The sequence below is a fragment of the Marmota flaviventris genome, chromosome 9 (assembly GCF_047511675.1).
Source record: "Marmota flaviventris isolate mMarFla1 chromosome 9, mMarFla1.hap1, whole genome shotgun sequence".
Lineage (NCBI taxonomy): Eukaryota > Metazoa > Chordata > Mammalia > Rodentia > Sciuridae > Marmota > Marmota flaviventris.
The window spans coordinates 61286628-61305825 of NC_092506.1; the positions used below are offsets into that span (position 1 = coordinate 61286628).

Genomic DNA, 19198 nt, shown 5'->3' on the forward strand with positions numbered 1-19198 from the left:
AAGCACTCTACCGCTGAGCCACAATCCCAGCCCCATAGATGACTTTTGAATACTTGAAATGTAGCCCCCCAAAATGAGGTGTACTGAATTTTGAAGACTCGGCACAAAAAGAAGGTAAAATAGCTCAAATTTTCCTATTGATTATATGATAAATGATAATATTATGATTTAGATTTAAAACGTTAATAACATTAACTGCACATGGTTTCTAATTCTTCTCACCCCACCCCACCCGAGCCCCCAGTACAGGGGATCAACTCAGGGCCTTGCACATGCTCGGCTACTGAGCTACACTTGCGGCCCTGGCATCTTTTTCTTTTAATGTGCCTATTAGCAAATTTCCATTGCACTTGTGGCTTGCACTGTATCTCCATTGGGCAGCACAGTTCTCAACTCCTAATCACTCAGCTCACTGCTTCTCAAAAGTGATAGCAAACACGAAGGAGGACCTGTTACAGGCCAGGCACCTGACTGAGGTGTAACACAAGTGGACTGATAATGGTCCCAGCCACCTGACCGGACTGGTCAAGGGAGACAGGAAACCACCCTCTCCCTGAACAGAGCCTGGCCCCCACTGGGCCTCTCTCAAGTTCCTATTCGTTCACTAAAGGGCAAAAGCCAAGGTCAGAGACGTGAGGTCTCACACTGACACCCCTTTATGACTTCCCCATTCAAGGAGCTAGAAGCATGAACCAGGTGCCTCTAGAAACTTTGGGCCAGAAGGGATCAAACACCACCAGCTCATGAGATCAGCCAGGGGGCCCTCACCAGGCTGGGGTCAGGGGCAGCTCCCTGGAGAGGGAAGCTCCTGGACACAAGAAGAGTGGAGCACCGCTCTACAGAGGCTGGGCCTCTGCAGGCCCAGTCAGCAATACTGTCCTCTCTCTACTGAAAACTGTGATATTTTATAATGTTGCTCATCATGTATTTTTGGCATAAATTTTGATTTTTTTAAATGGCATTAAAATATCTTATACCAGGTGTGATGGCACATGCCTGTAATCCCAGCAACTTGGGACAATGAGGCAGGAGGATCACAAGTTCAAGGCCAGCCTCAGCAATTTAGTAAGGCCCTTGAGCAACTTAGTGAGACCCTGTCTAAAACTGAAAAATGTGAAGGGGTGTGGATGTGGCTCAGTGGTAAAGCACCCCTGAGTTCAATCCCAGTACTAAAAAGAAAAAAAAGAAGATATACCTGGATGATCAGAGGTCTTTAGTCCCCCCTTAAATTTTACACCTCAATTACTCTGTCCTCACCCTGGCCCTGGTTTAGGAATTGAAACTATGCTGCTATGACAAGTCCTAGAGAGTCATTACCCCCAGGGAGGCAGGGTCAGGGCAGAGGCAAATGTCTTCCTGTAGCAAGGGCACAGCCACAGCTGGGGGGCTTTTCTCCCCCACCCAAGGGCCCAGGCCTCCTCTCTCGCTTGGCTCATCTCCCTCTGCCATCGCTGGCTGTGCTGGCTATGGCCAGGGTCCCAACCCTGCTAAAGTTCTGCCAGATCCCTGTGTTCTCAGGAGCTCATCAGCTGTCATTCTACCTGGTTCAGCCCTGACTATAACGGAAGAAGAAACAAACACCCACAGGGAGGAAGTGACTTGCTCAAATTCTCAGTGACATACCCCAAGCCCCAGGCAGGCTGGGCTGGCCCCCTCCACAACTCTCTCCATGTCACTTCCTATACCAGATGCTGGCCTGGCTTATGGGGGCCCCTAAAACTGTCAGCTGATAATGAGTAAATAAACCACACCCTCCCTCCTCAGAGCACTGGCTCCAGGCCATCTCTTGCAGAAAGTCCTCCTTGACTGCCCCTTGGTGTCCTAGGCCTCTGTACAGCCATACAGCTCAGCACTGTTTCTGTTTTCTTTGGTTGCTCTCTTTGCAGGGATCCACCTCCATCCAACCAATGTGGCCTGGGGTATTCTAAGAGTCTGTACCTCTTCTTGTTTCCCCTGCTCTCCACAGTGGAGCCCAGCACCTGGATGGCTCACAAGGGCACCCAATCCCAGTTCAGAAGTAAGAAACAGTCATCTGGAATCTCTAATCCTTGCCAGACAGTCCTTCTTCATGTCTTGCTTGAGTCCCTCTTGTTGGAGTCAAAGCAGAGTTTAAATTTCAGAGCCCCACTTCTGTCCCAGCTTGGCATCTCCCTCTCAGCACTCCTACCCACCGCTGATGGATGGCACCATTTTGGTAGCCCAGTAAGAATGACAACCATACCCCAGCTTCTTGTATCTCCTAAGTGCCACTGTGTGCCCAGCCTCTGCAGACTCCCACCTTCCTCTCACTCATCCTTGTAACCATCCCAAGACCTGGGATTTGTGTGTGTGTGTGTGTGTGTGTGTGTGTGTGGTGCTGGGGATTGAACCCAGGGCCTTTTGCATGCAAGCAAGCACTCTACCAACTGAGCTATATCCCCAGCCCTAAGACTTAGGATTTTTACCCCCTTTCACACCATGTGGTGGAAACTTACCCAGGTTACTTGTTGGAGCCCACAGAGCCTTCAGAGGATATGGCTGCCTCTGTCTTGTAGAGTCAGAGAGGTTTCCTGAGGGATCCTGTTCCAGGCAAAGGGAACTGAATGTGAGAGGCCCAAGGACAGGAAAGGACCTGGATAACCTGAAGTTCAGAGAGTTCTGCAGGACGGGAAGAGAGGACACCCAGAGAAGCTACGGCAGGCTGCTGACCCATGCGGTTGTGTCCCTCTCTGAGGCGTCCCTCAGCTTCTTTGCATTCTGCTTCGCATGAATGAGTCATCCTTGGTCAGGGCACAGGGCAGCTTTAAAGGTCCTAACTCCTTCCACACTCAGTTCTGAAGTCCTCTGGGCCAGAACATCTCCCCAGACTGAATCTCCAGGGCCCCCTCTGCACAGAGCTCCACTCTGAGTTCAAAGAAAGATCCAACCCTCCAGGGGACAGGAGACTGAGGTCTCAGCTCACTCACCCACCTCCTCCTTCTCTGCATGGCCAGCCCTTTGCCCCTTGCCCCAGGCTTCCCAGCATGAGCAGGTGGGCAGGAACCTGAGTATACAGACCTCAAGAAACCCCTCGGAGCTGTCTACACAGGAACCAAAAACATACATAGTCACACCCCAAGAGTACCACAAACCCATACTTTGCACTGCCTCCAGGGCACACACCTCCTACCTACCCGACAGCCACACAGCACAACCACCTGCCCCACCACACTGCACCACACGGCCTTCAGATCTCGGGCTCTCCACCAACAATCCCACTCTGCACAACTGCCCTGGAGCCCAACATGCTCCAGACCCTGGACATGCCCTAGACCCCGATGTCTAGCCCTCCCCGGCCCAGTCACCAGGTGATACCTACAGGCAGGGTCACCCTCCTGGACATCTACCAACCGCTTGGGCGCTTGGGACTCCACTAGCTCAGGCTAATGCGGGCAAGCCTTGGAGACACTTCCTGTAGATATGAGGAACTAGGTGGGGGTTGGGTTCCCAGCCCCAAGGGTGCAGAAGTGACCCCCGCCCCTGCAAAAAACAGCTCTTGGGCTGGGTTTGTGGCTCAGTGTAGAGTACTTGCCTCGCACATGTGAAGCCCTGGGTTCGATCCTCAGCACCACATAAAAATAAATAAATAAAGGTACTGTGTCCAACTACAACTAAAAATATTTAAAAAAAAAAAAAAAGCTCTCTCAGCACCCGCACCTGCCTCCTGCAAGACAGCAAGTGCAACTCCCAAATGGTTAGTCAGCTGGCCCTTGGGCCAAGAGACCTGTTTTCTATCTCTCAGGGATAGATGGCCACTGTTTACAAGTCCCAAGAAGACACACCAGGGCTCCTGTCCTGCTCCTGCCTGTGTCTCTGCCCTGTTAACCTTCCTAGCACCAAGAGAGTCCCGTCCCATCTGCAGTACGGCCTGTCTAGAGTCCCTGAAGCATAGGAGGCTGATGGCAAGTGTCCCCAGGGTCCACGTAAATGAAGAGCTGCCTCAGCTACCTAGCGGGAAGCTGGAGGTCTGTGGGCAAGTCCCTGGGCTCCAGGACTCAGGCACCCCTACCCAGTATGCAGAGCAAGTCTGGACTCAGTCCCAGCTCCACCACTTCTTGCCTGAAGCCCTGGGCAAATCATGTGATATTCCAAGCCTCGGTTTCCCTCTCCACAAAATGAAGCGTTCAGTCCCTGCCCAGCACCCAGACAACCATGACGCGTCACCACATGTGTACTGGAGGCTACACTTGCTCATCTTCTGCTCACTTCTCTGCTGCTAAGGCAGTCACTTCCTGTCCCTAATCCCAAGGCCTTGGCCAGTGCTGACCAGAATAGCCCATGGCACTGGACTTACAACCAGAATCTAGTTGGGACCCCCAGCATCCCGAGGTTTTCAGTTACCCCCGACACCAATGACTACCTCACTCACCTCCAGCCATGTCCCTCTGCACCCATCATTCCAGACCAGACACCCACTGCCTGATGGACCTCTGCCTGCCATGCCCAAGACACCACAACCTCCCATCCCAAACCAAACACACCTGCTCTTTGGCACCCTGATCTGAAAGAAGCGCTTTCAACCCAGGTGGGGCCCTTAAACAAATTAGATAGAGAAGGCTTCCTTCTCTGCATGGCCAGCCCTTTGCCCCTTGCCCCAGGCTTCCCAGCATGAGCAGGTGGGCAGGAACCTGAGTATACAGACCTCAAGAAACCCCTCGGAGCTGTCTACACAGGAACCAAAAACATACATAGTCACACCCCAAGAGTACCACAAACCCATACTTTGCACTGCCTCCACGAATCCTGCACCAGGGCATACAGCCCAGCAAGCAGAAGAAAGGCTGGGTTTCAGATCTTCTTCTCCAGCCATCACCTCCACCCATCCCCCAGTACCCTTTGGCAGTGCACAACACACATCCACAGAGTGTGGATGAGAGACATGATTTTTTTCAAATTTTAATAATATTATTTATTTATTTATTTTGGTGCCAAGGGATTGAACCTAGGGGCACCCAACCACTGAGTCACATCTCCATCCCTTTTTATTTTTTTATTTTAAGACAAAGTCTCACTAAGTTGTTTAAGGTTTCACTAAATTGCTGAGGCTGGCTTTGAACTTGCAATCACATCCCTAGGGTGTGCCCAATGAGACATGATATTTTAGCAACCTTCTTATGGTAGCCCCACCAGCATCACCCTGATAAAATGATAAACCACAGTTTTATTAATGACTGAGAGACACCAAAGACTAAGGGACAATAGACTGCCCAGGTCGTAATTTCATGCCTAATGTTAACTTTTGACCCATCTTGAAAGATTTTCTACAAGTTTGATGTCTGTTTTGTTTGAAGTTTTTACAACTGTGTATCACTTTTATAATCAGAAGGAAAAAAGAGAAATGTATTTAAGTAACTAGCACTGAGTTTCTTGCAGTTTGTTCCCTAACACTATCATTATACAGTAGCTTCATTTTAAATAAAGCATGCAATAGATTACTAAGAGAAATATAAACAAAATTGCTGATATGCTGGGTCATCTAGACTGGAGAATGAGAGACAGAGACCCACAGCCCCCTCCCCAACTCCTGAGGATCTCACACACAGCTATCAAATAAGGTCCCCCCCAGTCTTCCCCAGGCCTAAGAGGCCAGAGGCAGAGCGCAGCCTCCTACTCCCAAACCAGAAATGCACCGAGGCCCACCAGTAAACCCAAGGCTCCCCGGACTCCGTGGTTTGTCTTCCAGACAGCATCTGACTCCACCCCAGCCCTGACACTCACCCTTCGGCCCCCTCATGGCTCAGTGCCCTCCGAGTAGAGGGTCAGGTAGGAAGCAAGCTATGACTCCAAAGTCCCTCACTTGCAAAAAAAAAAAAAAAAATGAAGCTGAAAGTAAAAAGGATTTGATTTTAGGCCTCATGAAAGTCTGCCACATTCTAATCCCTCTCCTCCTGTCATGTACCCTTCCCCAGATGGGCCACTTGGGACCACTCCCCTCTCCCAACTCATTCCTCTATGGCATGTTTTGTCACACCTCTCCCTGTCACCTTTTACAACAGGCCTCTGCTGGTTTATTTTTGCAGTGCAGGGGATGAAACCCAGGGCCTGTGGTAAGCACTGGCCACTGACAGCTATACCAGCCTTTGGCCTAGCTCGCCTGGACCCTGACCCCTTGTCCCTGCCTCCCGCTTTTCCCTACCCACAGCCAGCCTGCCCTCAAGTCCACGAGGTGAACCTGATATGGCAAAGGTCCTGCCCCAACCCACATCCATATTCTCTGCCCCACTTCTTCATCCTCCAGGGCCGGCTCAGGCCCTTCCCACCCATGACCCACACCTGCGCTCCTGCCAAAAGCACAACAGGGCACTGGCCTGGCCCATGACCCTCAGTCACTAACATGGTCTCCTGGGGCTTGGGACTTCTTCCCAGGGCACCTCTCACACCACAGAGTGTGTATGCTGAGCAGAGGCAGGCCTGAGGTGCCACAGGGTGACTCCAGGAAACCCTCTGCTGTGACCGCTACCCATGGGGAGATAGGAGGGGCTATCAGCACTGTAAATGAGGCAGAAACAGGAAGACAGCAGAAGGATGGGAACACAGGGCTGACCACAGAATCACTGGTGGCAGGAGCAGACAGAAGGAGGGTGACCACTGCTCTTCTTGCCAGGACCCTTGGCATACACTGGAGTGGCCTCGGGCCAACATGGCATTGACAGTAGAGAGAAGAATTGACCAGAAACCAGAGGCTCCTGCTTGCTCAGGAGGACTTGGTGGGCTCCTCTGCACCCCAGAACTGTGGCCCAGGGGAACAGGGACCCAGACCTGCCCCTCCCTAGGTGGCCCCTAGGAGAATGGAGAAGCCGGAAGATAAGTGGGTCCCTCGCTGCTGCCACCTGAAAGGGGAAGCTGCTGTGTTGGGGGGTGGGGGTGGCTAGAATGGCAGGGGAAGGGGCTGTGACTGGAAGGGAGGAGGGAGATGGGAAACCATTCCCACAGGCTATGGCCTCTGATTTCCTGTGTGACCTCAGCTTTCCCCACTACACAGCCAGCAAGACAGGAGGACTCCCCGACTCAGCCTTCCTCTCCAAGCCCTGTCCAGCAGAGCCACAGTGGGGCATCCTAACCTGCTCCCCTGGTCAGCCTTCCCTGCTCAGAGCACTGTGAGGACACACTATTCAGTGGCTACTATCTGCCAAGTACTGTATCCACAGCCACCATACCACACACATCGATAAAGCGGGTGGTTTTAGACCACTTTACAGATGAGTAAACTGAGCCTCAGAGGTTGCTCAAGGCCACACAGGGGCCAGAATCTGAATCAAGGACTGCCTGGATCCTTTCTCCACCCCATCTCCTCAGAAAGACACAGAGACACACAGGGCCCAGGAAGGGGACAGGGAGGGCAGGTAGAAGAGAGAGAGCAAGTGTAGGCTAAGAAAGAACTTGAAGTCTAACCTAAGATGCTCATTGTTACTGTCTAGATGAGAGGAAGCCATGATAGGCAGTAGAGTGTTTCTTGGACAGAGTGCGCGGCCACAGACGGTGAGACAGGGGAATCCACATAACTTCTCTGAGCCTGAGTTTACACATCTGTGTAATAGAATCATGACAGCTTTGTCTTGCATGCTAGAAAGGAATAAATTTAAGCCTTCAAAACAGATCCACAGCTGACCAGCTCTCACTCCTTTGGAGTAAAAGCTCCATCTGGCACACAGCCTCCTGGGCCTGTGCGGTCTGTCCCTACTGGTTCCTACCTGCTTGTTCTGGATGCTACTCCAATACCACATACTGCATGGGCTCCTGCCTCAGACCAGGTGCTGGAGCTCCCTGGGCCTGGAATGCTCTTGGACAGACATTGGCACAAATCCTTCCCACACTTTTTCAGGCACCTTCACAAATGCTATACCTTCCCTGATCAATGGACCTATAAAAGCACCACTAAAAGTCTCTCTCTCCTCACCCTGTTTCATTCTTCAACATCTCATTTATCACTACCAGACATCACTTTATATATTTGTTAATGTCAACCTCCTCAGCCAGGAGGCACAGGCCTTGTTTTATGCATAGCTATATCCCTAGGAGCTGGAGCAGTCTTCCAAAATATGCTCAATAACTATAGATGAAAGATATTGACGGAAATCTACGAAGGCCTGGCTTGCAGCAGGTGCTCAATATGTGACATCTGTCAGTATTTTCAGCCTTTGTTCCTCTCCCTCCTGAATCCCCCTCCTCCTCTGCCTCACATCCTTCCCCCAAAAGTCTCGGAGCTGCTGTGGGCAGCAGGGGCTGAGCACACACACAGAGGTGGGCAGGGCTGGGCAGGGGCTGCAGAAGGTTGGACCTGGGAGGCATTCTATCTGGGGCTGATCCCAGCTCACCCTGGTGAGGTAGACAGGTGAAGGTATTGGTCAAGATCTATGGCAAAGTTCAGACTGGAGGGATAGAGTCAAAGATTTGACTCTGAGGCTCTTTTGACTCTGCGGCTGGGCTTATCCCTTCTTTTGACCTCTGAGGCTGGCCCAGCCACTTCCTGTTGGGCTGGCCCAATAAACACTTCTGGGGAGCCCCCCAACACAGAGGGAAGTGCTGATTCTCAGGACACCCCACCCTCCCATGCATCACTCAACAGTTCCCCAGAGCAGGTCAGAACTACAACAGGCTCTCAGGAGTCTCTGAAACCAACCACCACCCACTAGGCAAGTGCTGCCTCTCCCCTGCTTGCCTAATTTTCTGTGGCTCCCCATTGCCAGTTGGGGTTCAGTGGGCCCCCACCCACTGGCTTCTGCTTCTTGTCCCTCATCTCTGGCCTTATTCCCTCCACTCCCAACATCAGCACTACCTCCCATCAGGCCTTTGCTTATAACCATTCCATCTGTCTAGAACCTTAGAACATCTTTTTCTACCTCACCCTGTCAGATCAAGTGCCACCTGCTCCAGGAAGCAGTCTCTGACTCCATGACAGCTCTGATCACACCACTGGTCAGTGTGACTCTATCTGTCACATATTGTCTCTCACCCCCAACTCTGACAGGACCATGATCTGATTCCCATGTCCCAAAGATGGCACACAATGAATAGCTATTGACTGAAAGGATACTCCCCAATTTTACACATGGAGAGCAAGTAGCCCAGATCATCCTGCAAGTCAGCAACCCAAGTGTGGCTAAAGTCCAGCCTCTAGCCTCCCAGCACCATGCCCCCATCCTGCTGGGGCCCACCAGCTACAGCTCTACCCTCCTGCTGTCCCATCCAGCCCTGCTTTCCCTCTGGCACTTTGTAATCCCCAACCATCCATTCTTCCCACATTAAGAACCACCACTTCCAATCCTCCACATTTCCAGAAGGAAAAGTTAAGTCCCAAAGAGGGCAAAAGCTTAACTGGGCCACACAGCAAGTCAGGAACAGGACCAGGCCTGAGCTTGGAATAACTAGTAGGCAGATGGTCCTCAGATGACTTCAGAGATAATGGAGCAAACCAGTATCTCTTATCCAGTAACCTGCCCCTCCAAGTGGGCTAAGCCAGTTTGGCCCTGAGAAATGTGGGTTTTCAGGCCACCAGCAGTAGAGGCAGGTCAGTGTCCTGATTCACATTTCTGGAACAGACACTCCCTGGCTTAGCATGTCCATCCGTAGAACTGAGGAAAAATGAAGAAGCAGGAGGAAGAGCCCCAGCCTGAGTGGGGAATTAGAACTTCAGCTGACACTCCAATACCCCTTCACCGAGCAAGGGACACTCCACCCCAAGCTGTCTTGTCATTTGGAAATAATATCAGTTCCCAGCCCTGACTCCAGAGGAAAGGGTCCCTCTCTCCCCACCAGGCCCATGATGGCCTCTAAAAACAAACTTGCATTTTAGCTGCCAAACCACACAGCAGCCAGCTAGAGGTCACCCCTAAAGAGAACCAAGGCTCATAGGCTGAAAGCCTCACCCAATTCACATCAAGGGGTGCAGGGTTGGGCTCCAGCCACCCTAACCACTGGGGCATCAACTGCTGAGCCCACCTCACAGAGTCCCCACCAGAGGGAAGTGGCCAGGAAGGGGCTAAGAAGCAAGCCCCAGCAAGGAGCTCACCCAGCCAGGGAGTCTCCCAGGAAGCACTCCTGTGCCTAAGGCCCTTTGAGCACAGGACCAGACAGCACTGGGAAGAGCTGGGGGAAGCATCCTGAACCACCCCAAGGCCCTCAGCCAAGACCCAGGCACCCTAAGGCCGGATAGTGCTTCCCCTTGGGCTCCCTGACACAGATTTCTGCCAATCACCTCTCTTCGTAAGTGTTCTTAAGCCTGACTAAAGCTTCAAGGCCTGATCTGGGTTTGCTGAGCCACATCTCATGCTGGCTTTTACGCCCGCAGTATGATGCTGACCTTGCTCTGTGACCCAGCCAGTCACCACCTTCTCTCCCTGAGTCTCCATTCAACCTGACCTGGTGTCCATGGGGACAGCCCCACTACTCCCAGTCAATGCAGAGGGGGCCCCTGCCTTCCAACCACAGCTGTCTCTTCTGCTCCCACCCTGTCCTTGTGGCTTGCTCCTCAGATTTCTGGAAAGGGAGGCAGCAGGGTGTGTGTGCTGGGGGTGGTGTGGGCAGAAAGCACGGAGAGGCTGGAGGCCAGTGGGGCTTCTTATTCACCCAGCAGCCTGCAAAACTCTCTGATCCTCGGTTGAACACCAGATTGTCTACAGAGTGGCACGAGGCTCAACCTCAACTCAGGGTGATCCACCCCAACTCCAAGCTGTGCAGGCTCTTGGAACTTGGGACCTTCAGAAATTCAGAAGCTGAGAATGACAGACATAGCAAAACCCTAGAATCCTTGAAATCTCTGATGATTAGAATCTCGGAATCTTAACATCCTGTCAGCCATTGTGGAGAAAAGGAGGGAGCAGAGAGGAAAGAGAAACTCTCCTCTACCTCTACTTTCACCTCCCACCTGTCCAGTTTGGTTGGTTTCTGCCCTGTGCTGTCCACATCTGGGGCTGGTGAGCCTGGAATATCCAAGGAGCCACTTCACCCTGCCCTCCCTGAAGCTCAGGGAAGTTGAACTTAGCTAGAAGCCACAGACAGACCCTGAGTTCCTAACTCCAGGCCCCTCGTGCTATGGTGGGAGGAGAGTAAGGGACACACAGAGGTGGGCCAGGAGGGAAGCTGGCTAGAGACACCCATGGATCTGAAGACCAATGTGCAGTGGCAACTCAGCCCTGCTATTGTCCCATCAGGAGCTCCCACACAGGCGTGATCAGAGGAACTAGGGCCAGACCAGGCCAGGATCCTCCAGGGCCTCTGGGCAGCTAAGATTCCAGGTATGGCCCCTGGTCCCTGGCCTGGGATGATGACAGAGGAATGGTCATAAGAGGTCTCCCCCTCTTGCCCTTACCTTTGCCCTCATGACAATGAAGACAATGATAAGGAGGAAGACTCTACCATATCCCTCTATGGGGGACTCTGACCCTTTAAGCCCTCCTTGGACCCCTCTGGTCATGAGCATCACATTCCTGATCACAGGTGGGCTCTGCATCTTGGCCTCTTGGCTCTAGGAATATTTCCTAGGTTTGGTCAGTCACTGACACCCTACTGTGGCAGATCCCAGGCACCTTAGGAGGAACTGGTTCTGGGTTTGGTCAGGAAGAAAGATTGGCTTCTGTTGCAAGTCAATGTGGGAAGTGTCTGAGGAAGCTCAGGGCTTCAGGGGGTTCAACCAGGCCCCAGGCAGGGGTTGAGTACATCTTAGAGCCCCCCCCAGCCCCCACCAACTTGGGTTCCTGTCCCAGCCCTCTGTTTTCTTGGCTCACTGCTAGTAAGTCACTTACCTTCTACTGACCTCAGTCTCTTCATCCAAAAACCACTGTATTACCAAAAGTCAGGTTGGACCAAACAGTACAAGAGCAGAAATCAGTCTTCCAGAAGGTGCCCTGGGCTCCTGGGGACTCCGGACTCAACAGTAATTAGTCCAGTCTGCAAGCAGGAAACCCTTGATGGGATCCTGGCTCCACAGCTGGGCACCAGTGTATCACCTGAACAGGTGGCGCTCTATTCTCTGCCTGTGACTCCAACTGGGAGTCCCCAGGCTGGGACTGCAATGCCTCTGTCTGCAATGCCTCCCCATGCTCAGGGTTCCCACTGAAGCAAAAGAAATTCAAATGCCCAGTAGATGGTCCTGGGCAAATCACTTAACTTCTCTGGGACCAGTTTCCTTATCTATAAAATGGGAGTGGTGTTTACCCCATCAAATTATTGTTAAGGAAATCAGTATGCAAAATTCTTAGCACACTGCCTGGCACAGCTTCCAAGAAACAATAGTTATGCTATTATAACTATAATTAAATAATTTACTTCTACTAAACTAAATCACAATGTTATTGAACTGGTTACTTAAGTCCATATCCCCTCTCAGCCACTCTTGACCATCCCAATGATCCAGGGCAAATGTCCTAATGTGTTTTTTTTTGTTGTTGTTGTTGTTTTTTTACTTTTGGTAATGGGGATTGAACTCAGAGGTGCTTTACTTTACCATTGAGCAACATCCCCAGCACATTTTTTATTTTGAGACAGGGTCATGCTAAATTACCTGGGCTGGCCTTGAACTTGCAATCCTCCTGCCTCGGTCTCCCAAGTCGCTGGGATTATAGGCATGCACTACGGTGCCTGGCCAGATATACTAATTATGGGAGACAAGCTTGTCCTTCCTGAACTATCACCTAAAAGATGAGAGACATTGCAAAGGAAGACTGTGCAAAGATGAACCAAGCATTATAGCCCCAGACTCTCCCAGACACCTGGCACCATCTGCCTCTTTGAGCTAGGACTGTCTATCCCAGAGTCATTATTGGAATGTACAGGTCTGGGGGTCTGCCCAGGGGTGAGCATAGATGGACAAGATGTCTTCTTTGACCAGAGCTGGAGGACCCTAGTGTTGAATCAGGGGCAGGCCCTGAGCTTCGTGGGGAGTACACACTGGAGGCAGATGTCTGGGTCCCTCATATCCTTATGTTGTTCAGACCTACGTGGCCACTCTCAGTGAAGAATCCCTCTCCTCAGTAAAACATGAAACCTCCCTCTGTATAGGGCTGTGGAGGGGGCTGAGACCAGAAGATGGGGTGCAAGGAGCTGCCCAAGGGATGGATTCTACTTCTGAAGGAGGGCCCAGGGCTGCCTGATTGGGGACACACTTGGCTCAAAGTGACACTGGCCATCACCCAGGGAAAGTCCCTCACTGAGCAAGACCCTGGCCCCAGGGGTGACAGTAGCCTGGGAGAGGGGAAATCAGGCTAAAGGAGGCAAGGAATTGCCTGAGTCTTGATCTTGTCACTACCCTAATCCACTGTTACTAAGGCCAGTTACTCTGCCTCACTCTGCCTCAGTTTCCTGATCTGTAAAACAGCACCTAATCTTTCTGGTTGTGGGCAGGATAAAATTGGTTAATATACATAAAAGTAGTTGGGTATGGTGGTGCACACCTGTAATCCTAGTAAGTTGGGAGGCTGATGCAGGAGGATCTCAAGTTTGAGGCCAGCCTGGATAACTCAGTGAGACCCTGTCTCAAATAAAATGTAAAAGGGCTGAGGATGTAGCTCAGTGGTAGAACACCCCTGGGTTTAGTCCCAGAACTGTGTAAATGCACATGTGTGTATGTATATGCATATCTATATACAGACATGAAGATGCCTACAACACTATATGCATGTTTGCCGACATAGTACTCACTAATGTAAGTACTAAACTCTTTCAGGCTCAGTGTCTTCCTCTTTGTTTTTTTTTTTTTTTTTTTTTTGTTTTTTGTTTTTTGTTTTTTGTTTTTTTTTAAAGAGGAGAGAGAGAGAGAGAGAGAGAGAGAGAGAGAGAGAGAGAGAGAGAATTTTTTATATTTATTTTTCAGTTTTCGGTGGACACAGCATCTTTGTTTGTATGTGGTACTGAGGATTGAACCCGGGCCGCACGCATGCCAGGCAAGCGCGCTACCACTTGAGCCACATCCCCAGCCCATTCTTCCTCTTTGATTCTCCTCTTAAGCAGTGATAGCCTCCGTACCTGGTAGATTCTCAGAGAAAGTTTCCCTCTCTTCTTCCCTTTCCCCAGACTAGGAGTCTACTTGTCCTGATACTTCCTGCCCCCTGCCCAGGCTTCCTGTGTGATCCTGGTCTGATCTCAGGGCCCTTAATTCTGTGTCATTACCTACAAAAGAAGCTTCTGAGCCAAGTGGTGTCTAAGTGTTCATGGCTGTATTTGCCATAGGGGGCCTCTCCCCAATCCCTCATCCCTCCTTTCTTTCCCATTTCCAACTGATACCCTACTGCATTCTCCCATGGTTCACAGAACCCTTGAAAACCTAAAACAAGGTAGAAAGAACCCTTGAAAACCTAAAACAGGGTGGGCAAGAAGCACCAGCCTTCAAGCAGCTCAGAACCCAGTCCAGGCCCCCAAGGGTTAAGACCCAGAGAGAGGGGCGGGGGCCAGGGTCAGTACTGGACGCTGGACAGACGGGCCTGGAGCCCAGGGCCTGCCTCCCCTCCCCCTCCCCTGGGAACACAGGCCACTTGTTTGGGCATTGGCGGCTGCTTTGAGCTTAGCCAAGGGAGAGTGGAGTGGGAAGGGGAGAGGCCCAGGAGGGTGATGGGGACTCCCCTCCCTCTAGCCAGTGCCCTAGGCCTGGTCCACCACTGGCCCCAGTACTCTGCAGCCCTCCTGAACTGACCACTTTTCCTGGGTTCCTTCTTTCCTTCACTCAAATGCTCAATGCTGGGGGCAGGATTTATTTTCAGATAGACCATATTTTTGCCCCAGCACAGTCTCTCTTTGGGACATGAAGCCAGGGATTACCACCCCATCCTGCAGATGGGGAAATGAAGGATCTGAGAAGTATGGGGTCTTGCCAGACAGTGCTTGGTGGTGCCCTGGGACTTCAGGTCCCAAGTCCCAGTTAGTCCCATGGTGCTGCAGTACCTTATTCCACAGAGCTCCAGGAAGACCCTTCCTAACTTGTGCTATTAGAGAGGACTGAAAGACTGGGCTGGAAAGAGTGAGCAGCCCATTTCTGAAAACTAAAGTCCCAAATAACGTGGGATATGGATAGAGAGAAAACTTCTGGAGGGTGTGGGGAGGACATGCAATCTGCACAAAAGGATGATTCTTGATGTGTGGAGAAAAATAACTAGAGCCCAGATGGTGAAAGGTAAGGCTGGGACTGAGGGAGGAGACTGAATGCCCAAATAAAGCCTGGGGGCAATGAGGGACATTGGACCTCTGCCCTCCTCTACCACACACACTATAGTTGTCAGTACTCTGCCTGGGACACCTCCCTCCTATACTACTCCAGTGAGCAAATGGCCAATGGGGAGGCAGGGTCCCTAGGCTAGGGTCTAGACAATCCCCAGTGACCCTTGGAATATAAGGATGAGTTCTCTGTACACCTCTCCCCTGTCACCCCTTGCAACCACACCCATCTCCATGCCATTTTTCAAACACACCATCCAGGTTCCTGCCTCTGCACAGCTATGCCCTCACCTGAAGGCCCGTTGACCTCACTAATTGCCACTGACCTGCCAAGGCCCATTCCAGTCATCTCCTCCTCCCTGGGCCTGTACCTGTCCATACCTGTCTTCATGGCTCCACTGGATTCCTTCTACTCTATAATGATCTTGCTGGGAGGTCTCCCCCAGCTTGAGTGCTCTTGGCTCTTGAAGGACAGGTATCATGAGTGCCTCAGTCTGGGACCCTGAGACTGTAGGCATTCAAATACTTTCCTAAACATCCCTCCCATGTCTGCCCCTGAAGCCCTCCCTCCCCACCAGTGTGGCTCCCCGAGAGAAGGCTCCCTAGGACATGAGATTTGGGTGAGTGCATGTAGTAGAAGCCATCTCTGATGGCTCCTGATTAGAGTTCCCCAGCACCAAAAACTACTCCTGGAGACCTGGGACCAATTACCACCCTGTGTCCCCAGGTGGTACTCCAAGCCTGTGCTCTACAGGCCCAACCACCTACTTCCGGCTTGACCCCATTCAGTGAACACAGCCCTCCTTTTTCCAGCAATTGGGCCAGGTAAGCTCTTGGGAGGCCATGCCCCCATTTACCGGCCGAGAATTAAGGTGCAGACACCGGAAGTAGCCTGCCCCGGGTCTAAGGCCCTGGGTCAAACGGTTCTGCAGAAAGGTTAAGGGTCTCAGCAGCAGCCAACGGGGTGGGAGCTTTCATTTTACAATTAAGAATTTCAAGGCTCCCGAGAGCGAGCTGGCTCCGGAGCCTGGGAGCCTTCATGCTGAGGGGCTGAGGGCTGGAAGCTCTGTGTCTGCCCGCTCTGACCCAACAGTTCATCCTTAGCAGCGACCCCCACCCCATCCCACTCCCGGCCAAAAGCAAAGCAGAGGAGATAACCCAGGGAAGTGGGAGCCCAGCGCTGGGTAGCCGCGCGGCTCGGCGTTCCCTTCCGAGGTATGGGAAACTGCAGACACACCAGGAGAGGGGACTGCGGACCGGGGGCCAAGGAAGCCAGAAGCACTGACCTGTGAAGTGTCCACGCGGGGACCTGAAGTCCCGGGGCCGCTACTGACTCCAGCTGCCACCGCCAACTCGCGGCAGCCGGCCGGTCGCGCCCACCCCGCGGGGCGCTTCCGCCAGCCCCACGTGACGCCCCGGGGAGGGGGGAGCGGAGAAGGGGCAGGGACCCGGCCCCGCCCCGCCCCCAGCCTGGTAGCGATCCTTGAGTCCGCGGGGTTGGTCCGCCTGCCAGACCTGTGGGTCTGATTCTCTCTCCTCCCTTCTTGCTGCTGGCAAGTCCTCGGGTCTCCTAAGGCCAAGTCTGCCCCCCCCCCCCACCTGCACACAGGCAGCCGAGTCTCCGTCTCTCCCGGAGTCTCCCTGCCTCGCCACCCCTGTTCCCGTGAGTCAGCGCCCTGGGAAGGGACACGGACATACAAACACACCACACGCGAAGGAGATTTGGAGGGGGGGGGGCGGTGGAGGATGGAGGACTGTGGTCCCTGAACGCCTCCTCCAGGAGTTCTTCCCACATTCTTTAAGAGTATCCCTCCTCTCTCCCTGGACCCACATCCCCCTGGGTAGTGGGAAAGAAAGAGTCCTGTCACAGGATCACTGAGCTGTATCCTGCAGCCTGAGGTACCTGCACCTAAGGCTCCTTCAATGAACTTAAAATGGAAATTCTTCCTCTCCTTCCAGTACAAAGAGGAGGACCCAGGGCTTGGCAGGCACTTCTAGGTCCAGCTAAGTCAGAGACATTAACTTTCTCTGGGTTTCATTGTGTATTTTCCATATACACAGTGGGGATATTTGGAAGAACAGCTGTCACTAGGATGGGTGTAGGGGTTTACCATAAGAGAGAAATGCCCTTAATTTGAATACCTACTATATGCCAGGCATAGTGCTGGGCAATTTACTCCTTTTATCTCAATTCTCATACTTGCTTGAAGGCAAAGATTGTCACCACAGTTTATGAATTAGGAAATGAAGCTCCAAGAAGTTCCCATGCTTTCCCCAAGTTACAGAACCAGTATTGAGCAAAGCTGGGATTGGAACCCTTCAAGGTAAGTGACAGAATTTCCTGCCCACCCTCATTAGCCATCTGCCTTTCCCCTCAGAAGGACCTGACTCTGAGTAGATTATGTCTTCCACTGGCAGCACTAAGGCAAGCAACTTTCCAGAAGGAAAAAAAAAAAAAAAAAGCCAGACCTTGGGGAGAAATTTTAAGCCCCAAGTTTGCATAGGACCTAAATTACCGGAGAAGAGCAGAACACAGGGCCCTCACTCGGGCAACAGAGAGGCCACAAAGAACAGATAAAGCCTAGGCCTACCTCTAGATCTAAGAGTAGTCAGGTGAAGCACAGGGCAAGGAGGCTGGCATCTGGCCACTAGAAAGGGGATGGAGGCCTGAGGCCCCACCATTTCTGTTAACAGAGTCCAGAAACCTTCAGAAAAAACTAAGAAGGGTGCAACAACAGAGCCTGTCCCTTCCACTGCAGTAGAGTCAATGACCCTCACCTGCACTCATGAACTCCCTCCTCTATAATATACTGCCTCAGCCTCAGCTCTGAGACCCATAGCTCTGTGGCCTGAGACCTACAGATCCATCCCCTTCCCTTCTGTGATGACAGGAGATCATCAGATATCCATTCCATAGGTTGAACCTAAGGGGCCTTGAAACAGAGGTCACATTGTAGAACCCCACTCTCCAACCCATGATGAGAGGCCTATAGTCAGGCCTGCTCCCTCCCTTAGATCAGTTGAGGGCAATCAGATAGCCTGGAACAAATGGCAAAGTGAACATGCAACAAGGACAGGTGGATGTATGAGTGAAAATGGACAGAACAAGGGGGTAATAACTGCCCCAGCTACATATGGGCAAATAAGATGCCCAAAGGATCAAAGGCCAGGCAAGCAATAATATCATTAACAAAATTAACTGAAGAACCAGGGAACCAGGGCAGTGGCAGTGCTGGAGCAGGTGGGAAGCAGGCACAGCGAAGAGCCAGCTGAGGCTGTGGGATCGGGATCGTTTATTGGGGCTGTGTCCAGCCAGGCTGCAATGCCGCCTGGGCGCAGCCCAAGGCCCCCAGGAGGCAGGGTGAGAGACAGGAGGAAGTGCGGGAGGATCCATGCCCCAGGGCTCAGCCCCAGTCCGTCTCAGTCCATGCAGCAGTGCTGCACTCAGGTGAGCGAGGTGTCATCATCACTGCCCTCGCCACCTGCACCACCCACTCGCTCCTCCCTGCTCTCTGCCACTGCGCTCTCGTCGATGTTCTCCAGTGAGTCTGCGTGCTGCACTGACAGCTCCGACAGTGCCAGGCTGGGCAATGGGCTCTGCTCTGGGTGCAGCCATGGCTTGAAGTGTGGCTGATGCTTCTGCTTCCACTCAGGGTACTTGACACATGCCTTGTACATCTTCTTCATGGCCTGCAGACCCGATACCCGAGTGTCAGGGGTGCCAGCAGGACTAGGAATTTCCCAAACCCCTCCCAGCACCACCAGTTTCCCAACTCTTGTGGGTTTTATAACTTGGTCCCTTATCCCCTGCCCCCTGCCCCAGTGTCCATCCCTGTTTCCACCCCCTCACCCTAACATCCCCAATGTCCTCTCCCCCAGCCTCCAGAACCTTGAAGTCTCAAGGCCACTCACCTTGGGAGCCAGGAACTGAGAAGATTTATTCACTACCCACTTGGGTAAGGAGCCTAAGAGGGCAGGGAAATGTGGTGAGAAGGGAGGAAGAAGCCTCAGACACCCAGCCCCCATCAATTCCCAGCCC

General features: G+C 52.3%; 2 protein-coding genes across 11 annotated transcripts in view; both read right to left on the reverse strand.

The window, feature by feature from the left end:
- The window catches only part of Arap1 (ArfGAP with RhoGAP domain, ankyrin repeat and PH domain 1), a 63901-nt gene extending 47366 nt beyond the window's left edge, over nucleotides 1-16535 (reverse strand). For 7 of the 9 annotated variants that reach the window (XM_027942843.2, XM_027942841.2, XM_027942845.3 and 4 more), the window contains exons 1-2: nucleotides 3338-3421; nucleotides 2475-2559 (exon numbers count right to left, since the gene is read on the reverse strand). The gene's annotated coding sequence lies outside the window, so the exon portion shown is untranslated. Of the gene's footprint in view, nucleotides 1-2474; nucleotides 2638-3337; nucleotides 3422-16445 lie in introns of those variants that run through there. The other 2 variants (XM_027942842.2, XM_071616466.1) reach the window with 2 other exon arrangements.
- Nucleotides 16536-18446: 1911 nt separating this feature from the next.
- Nucleotides 18447-19198, reverse strand: part of Stard10 (StAR related lipid transfer domain containing 10) — a 34689-nt gene continuing 33937 nt past the window's right edge. For both annotated transcript variants that reach the window (XM_027942863.2, XM_027942862.2), the window contains exons 6-7: nucleotides 19072-19124; nucleotides 18447-18849 (exon numbers count right to left, since the gene is read on the reverse strand). In XM_027942863.2, coding sequence (XP_027798664.1) covers nucleotides 18604-18849; nucleotides 19072-19124 — 299 coding nt within the window. In that variant the 3' untranslated portion in view covers nucleotides 18447-18603. The remainder of the gene's footprint in view (nucleotides 18850-19071; nucleotides 19125-19198) is intronic.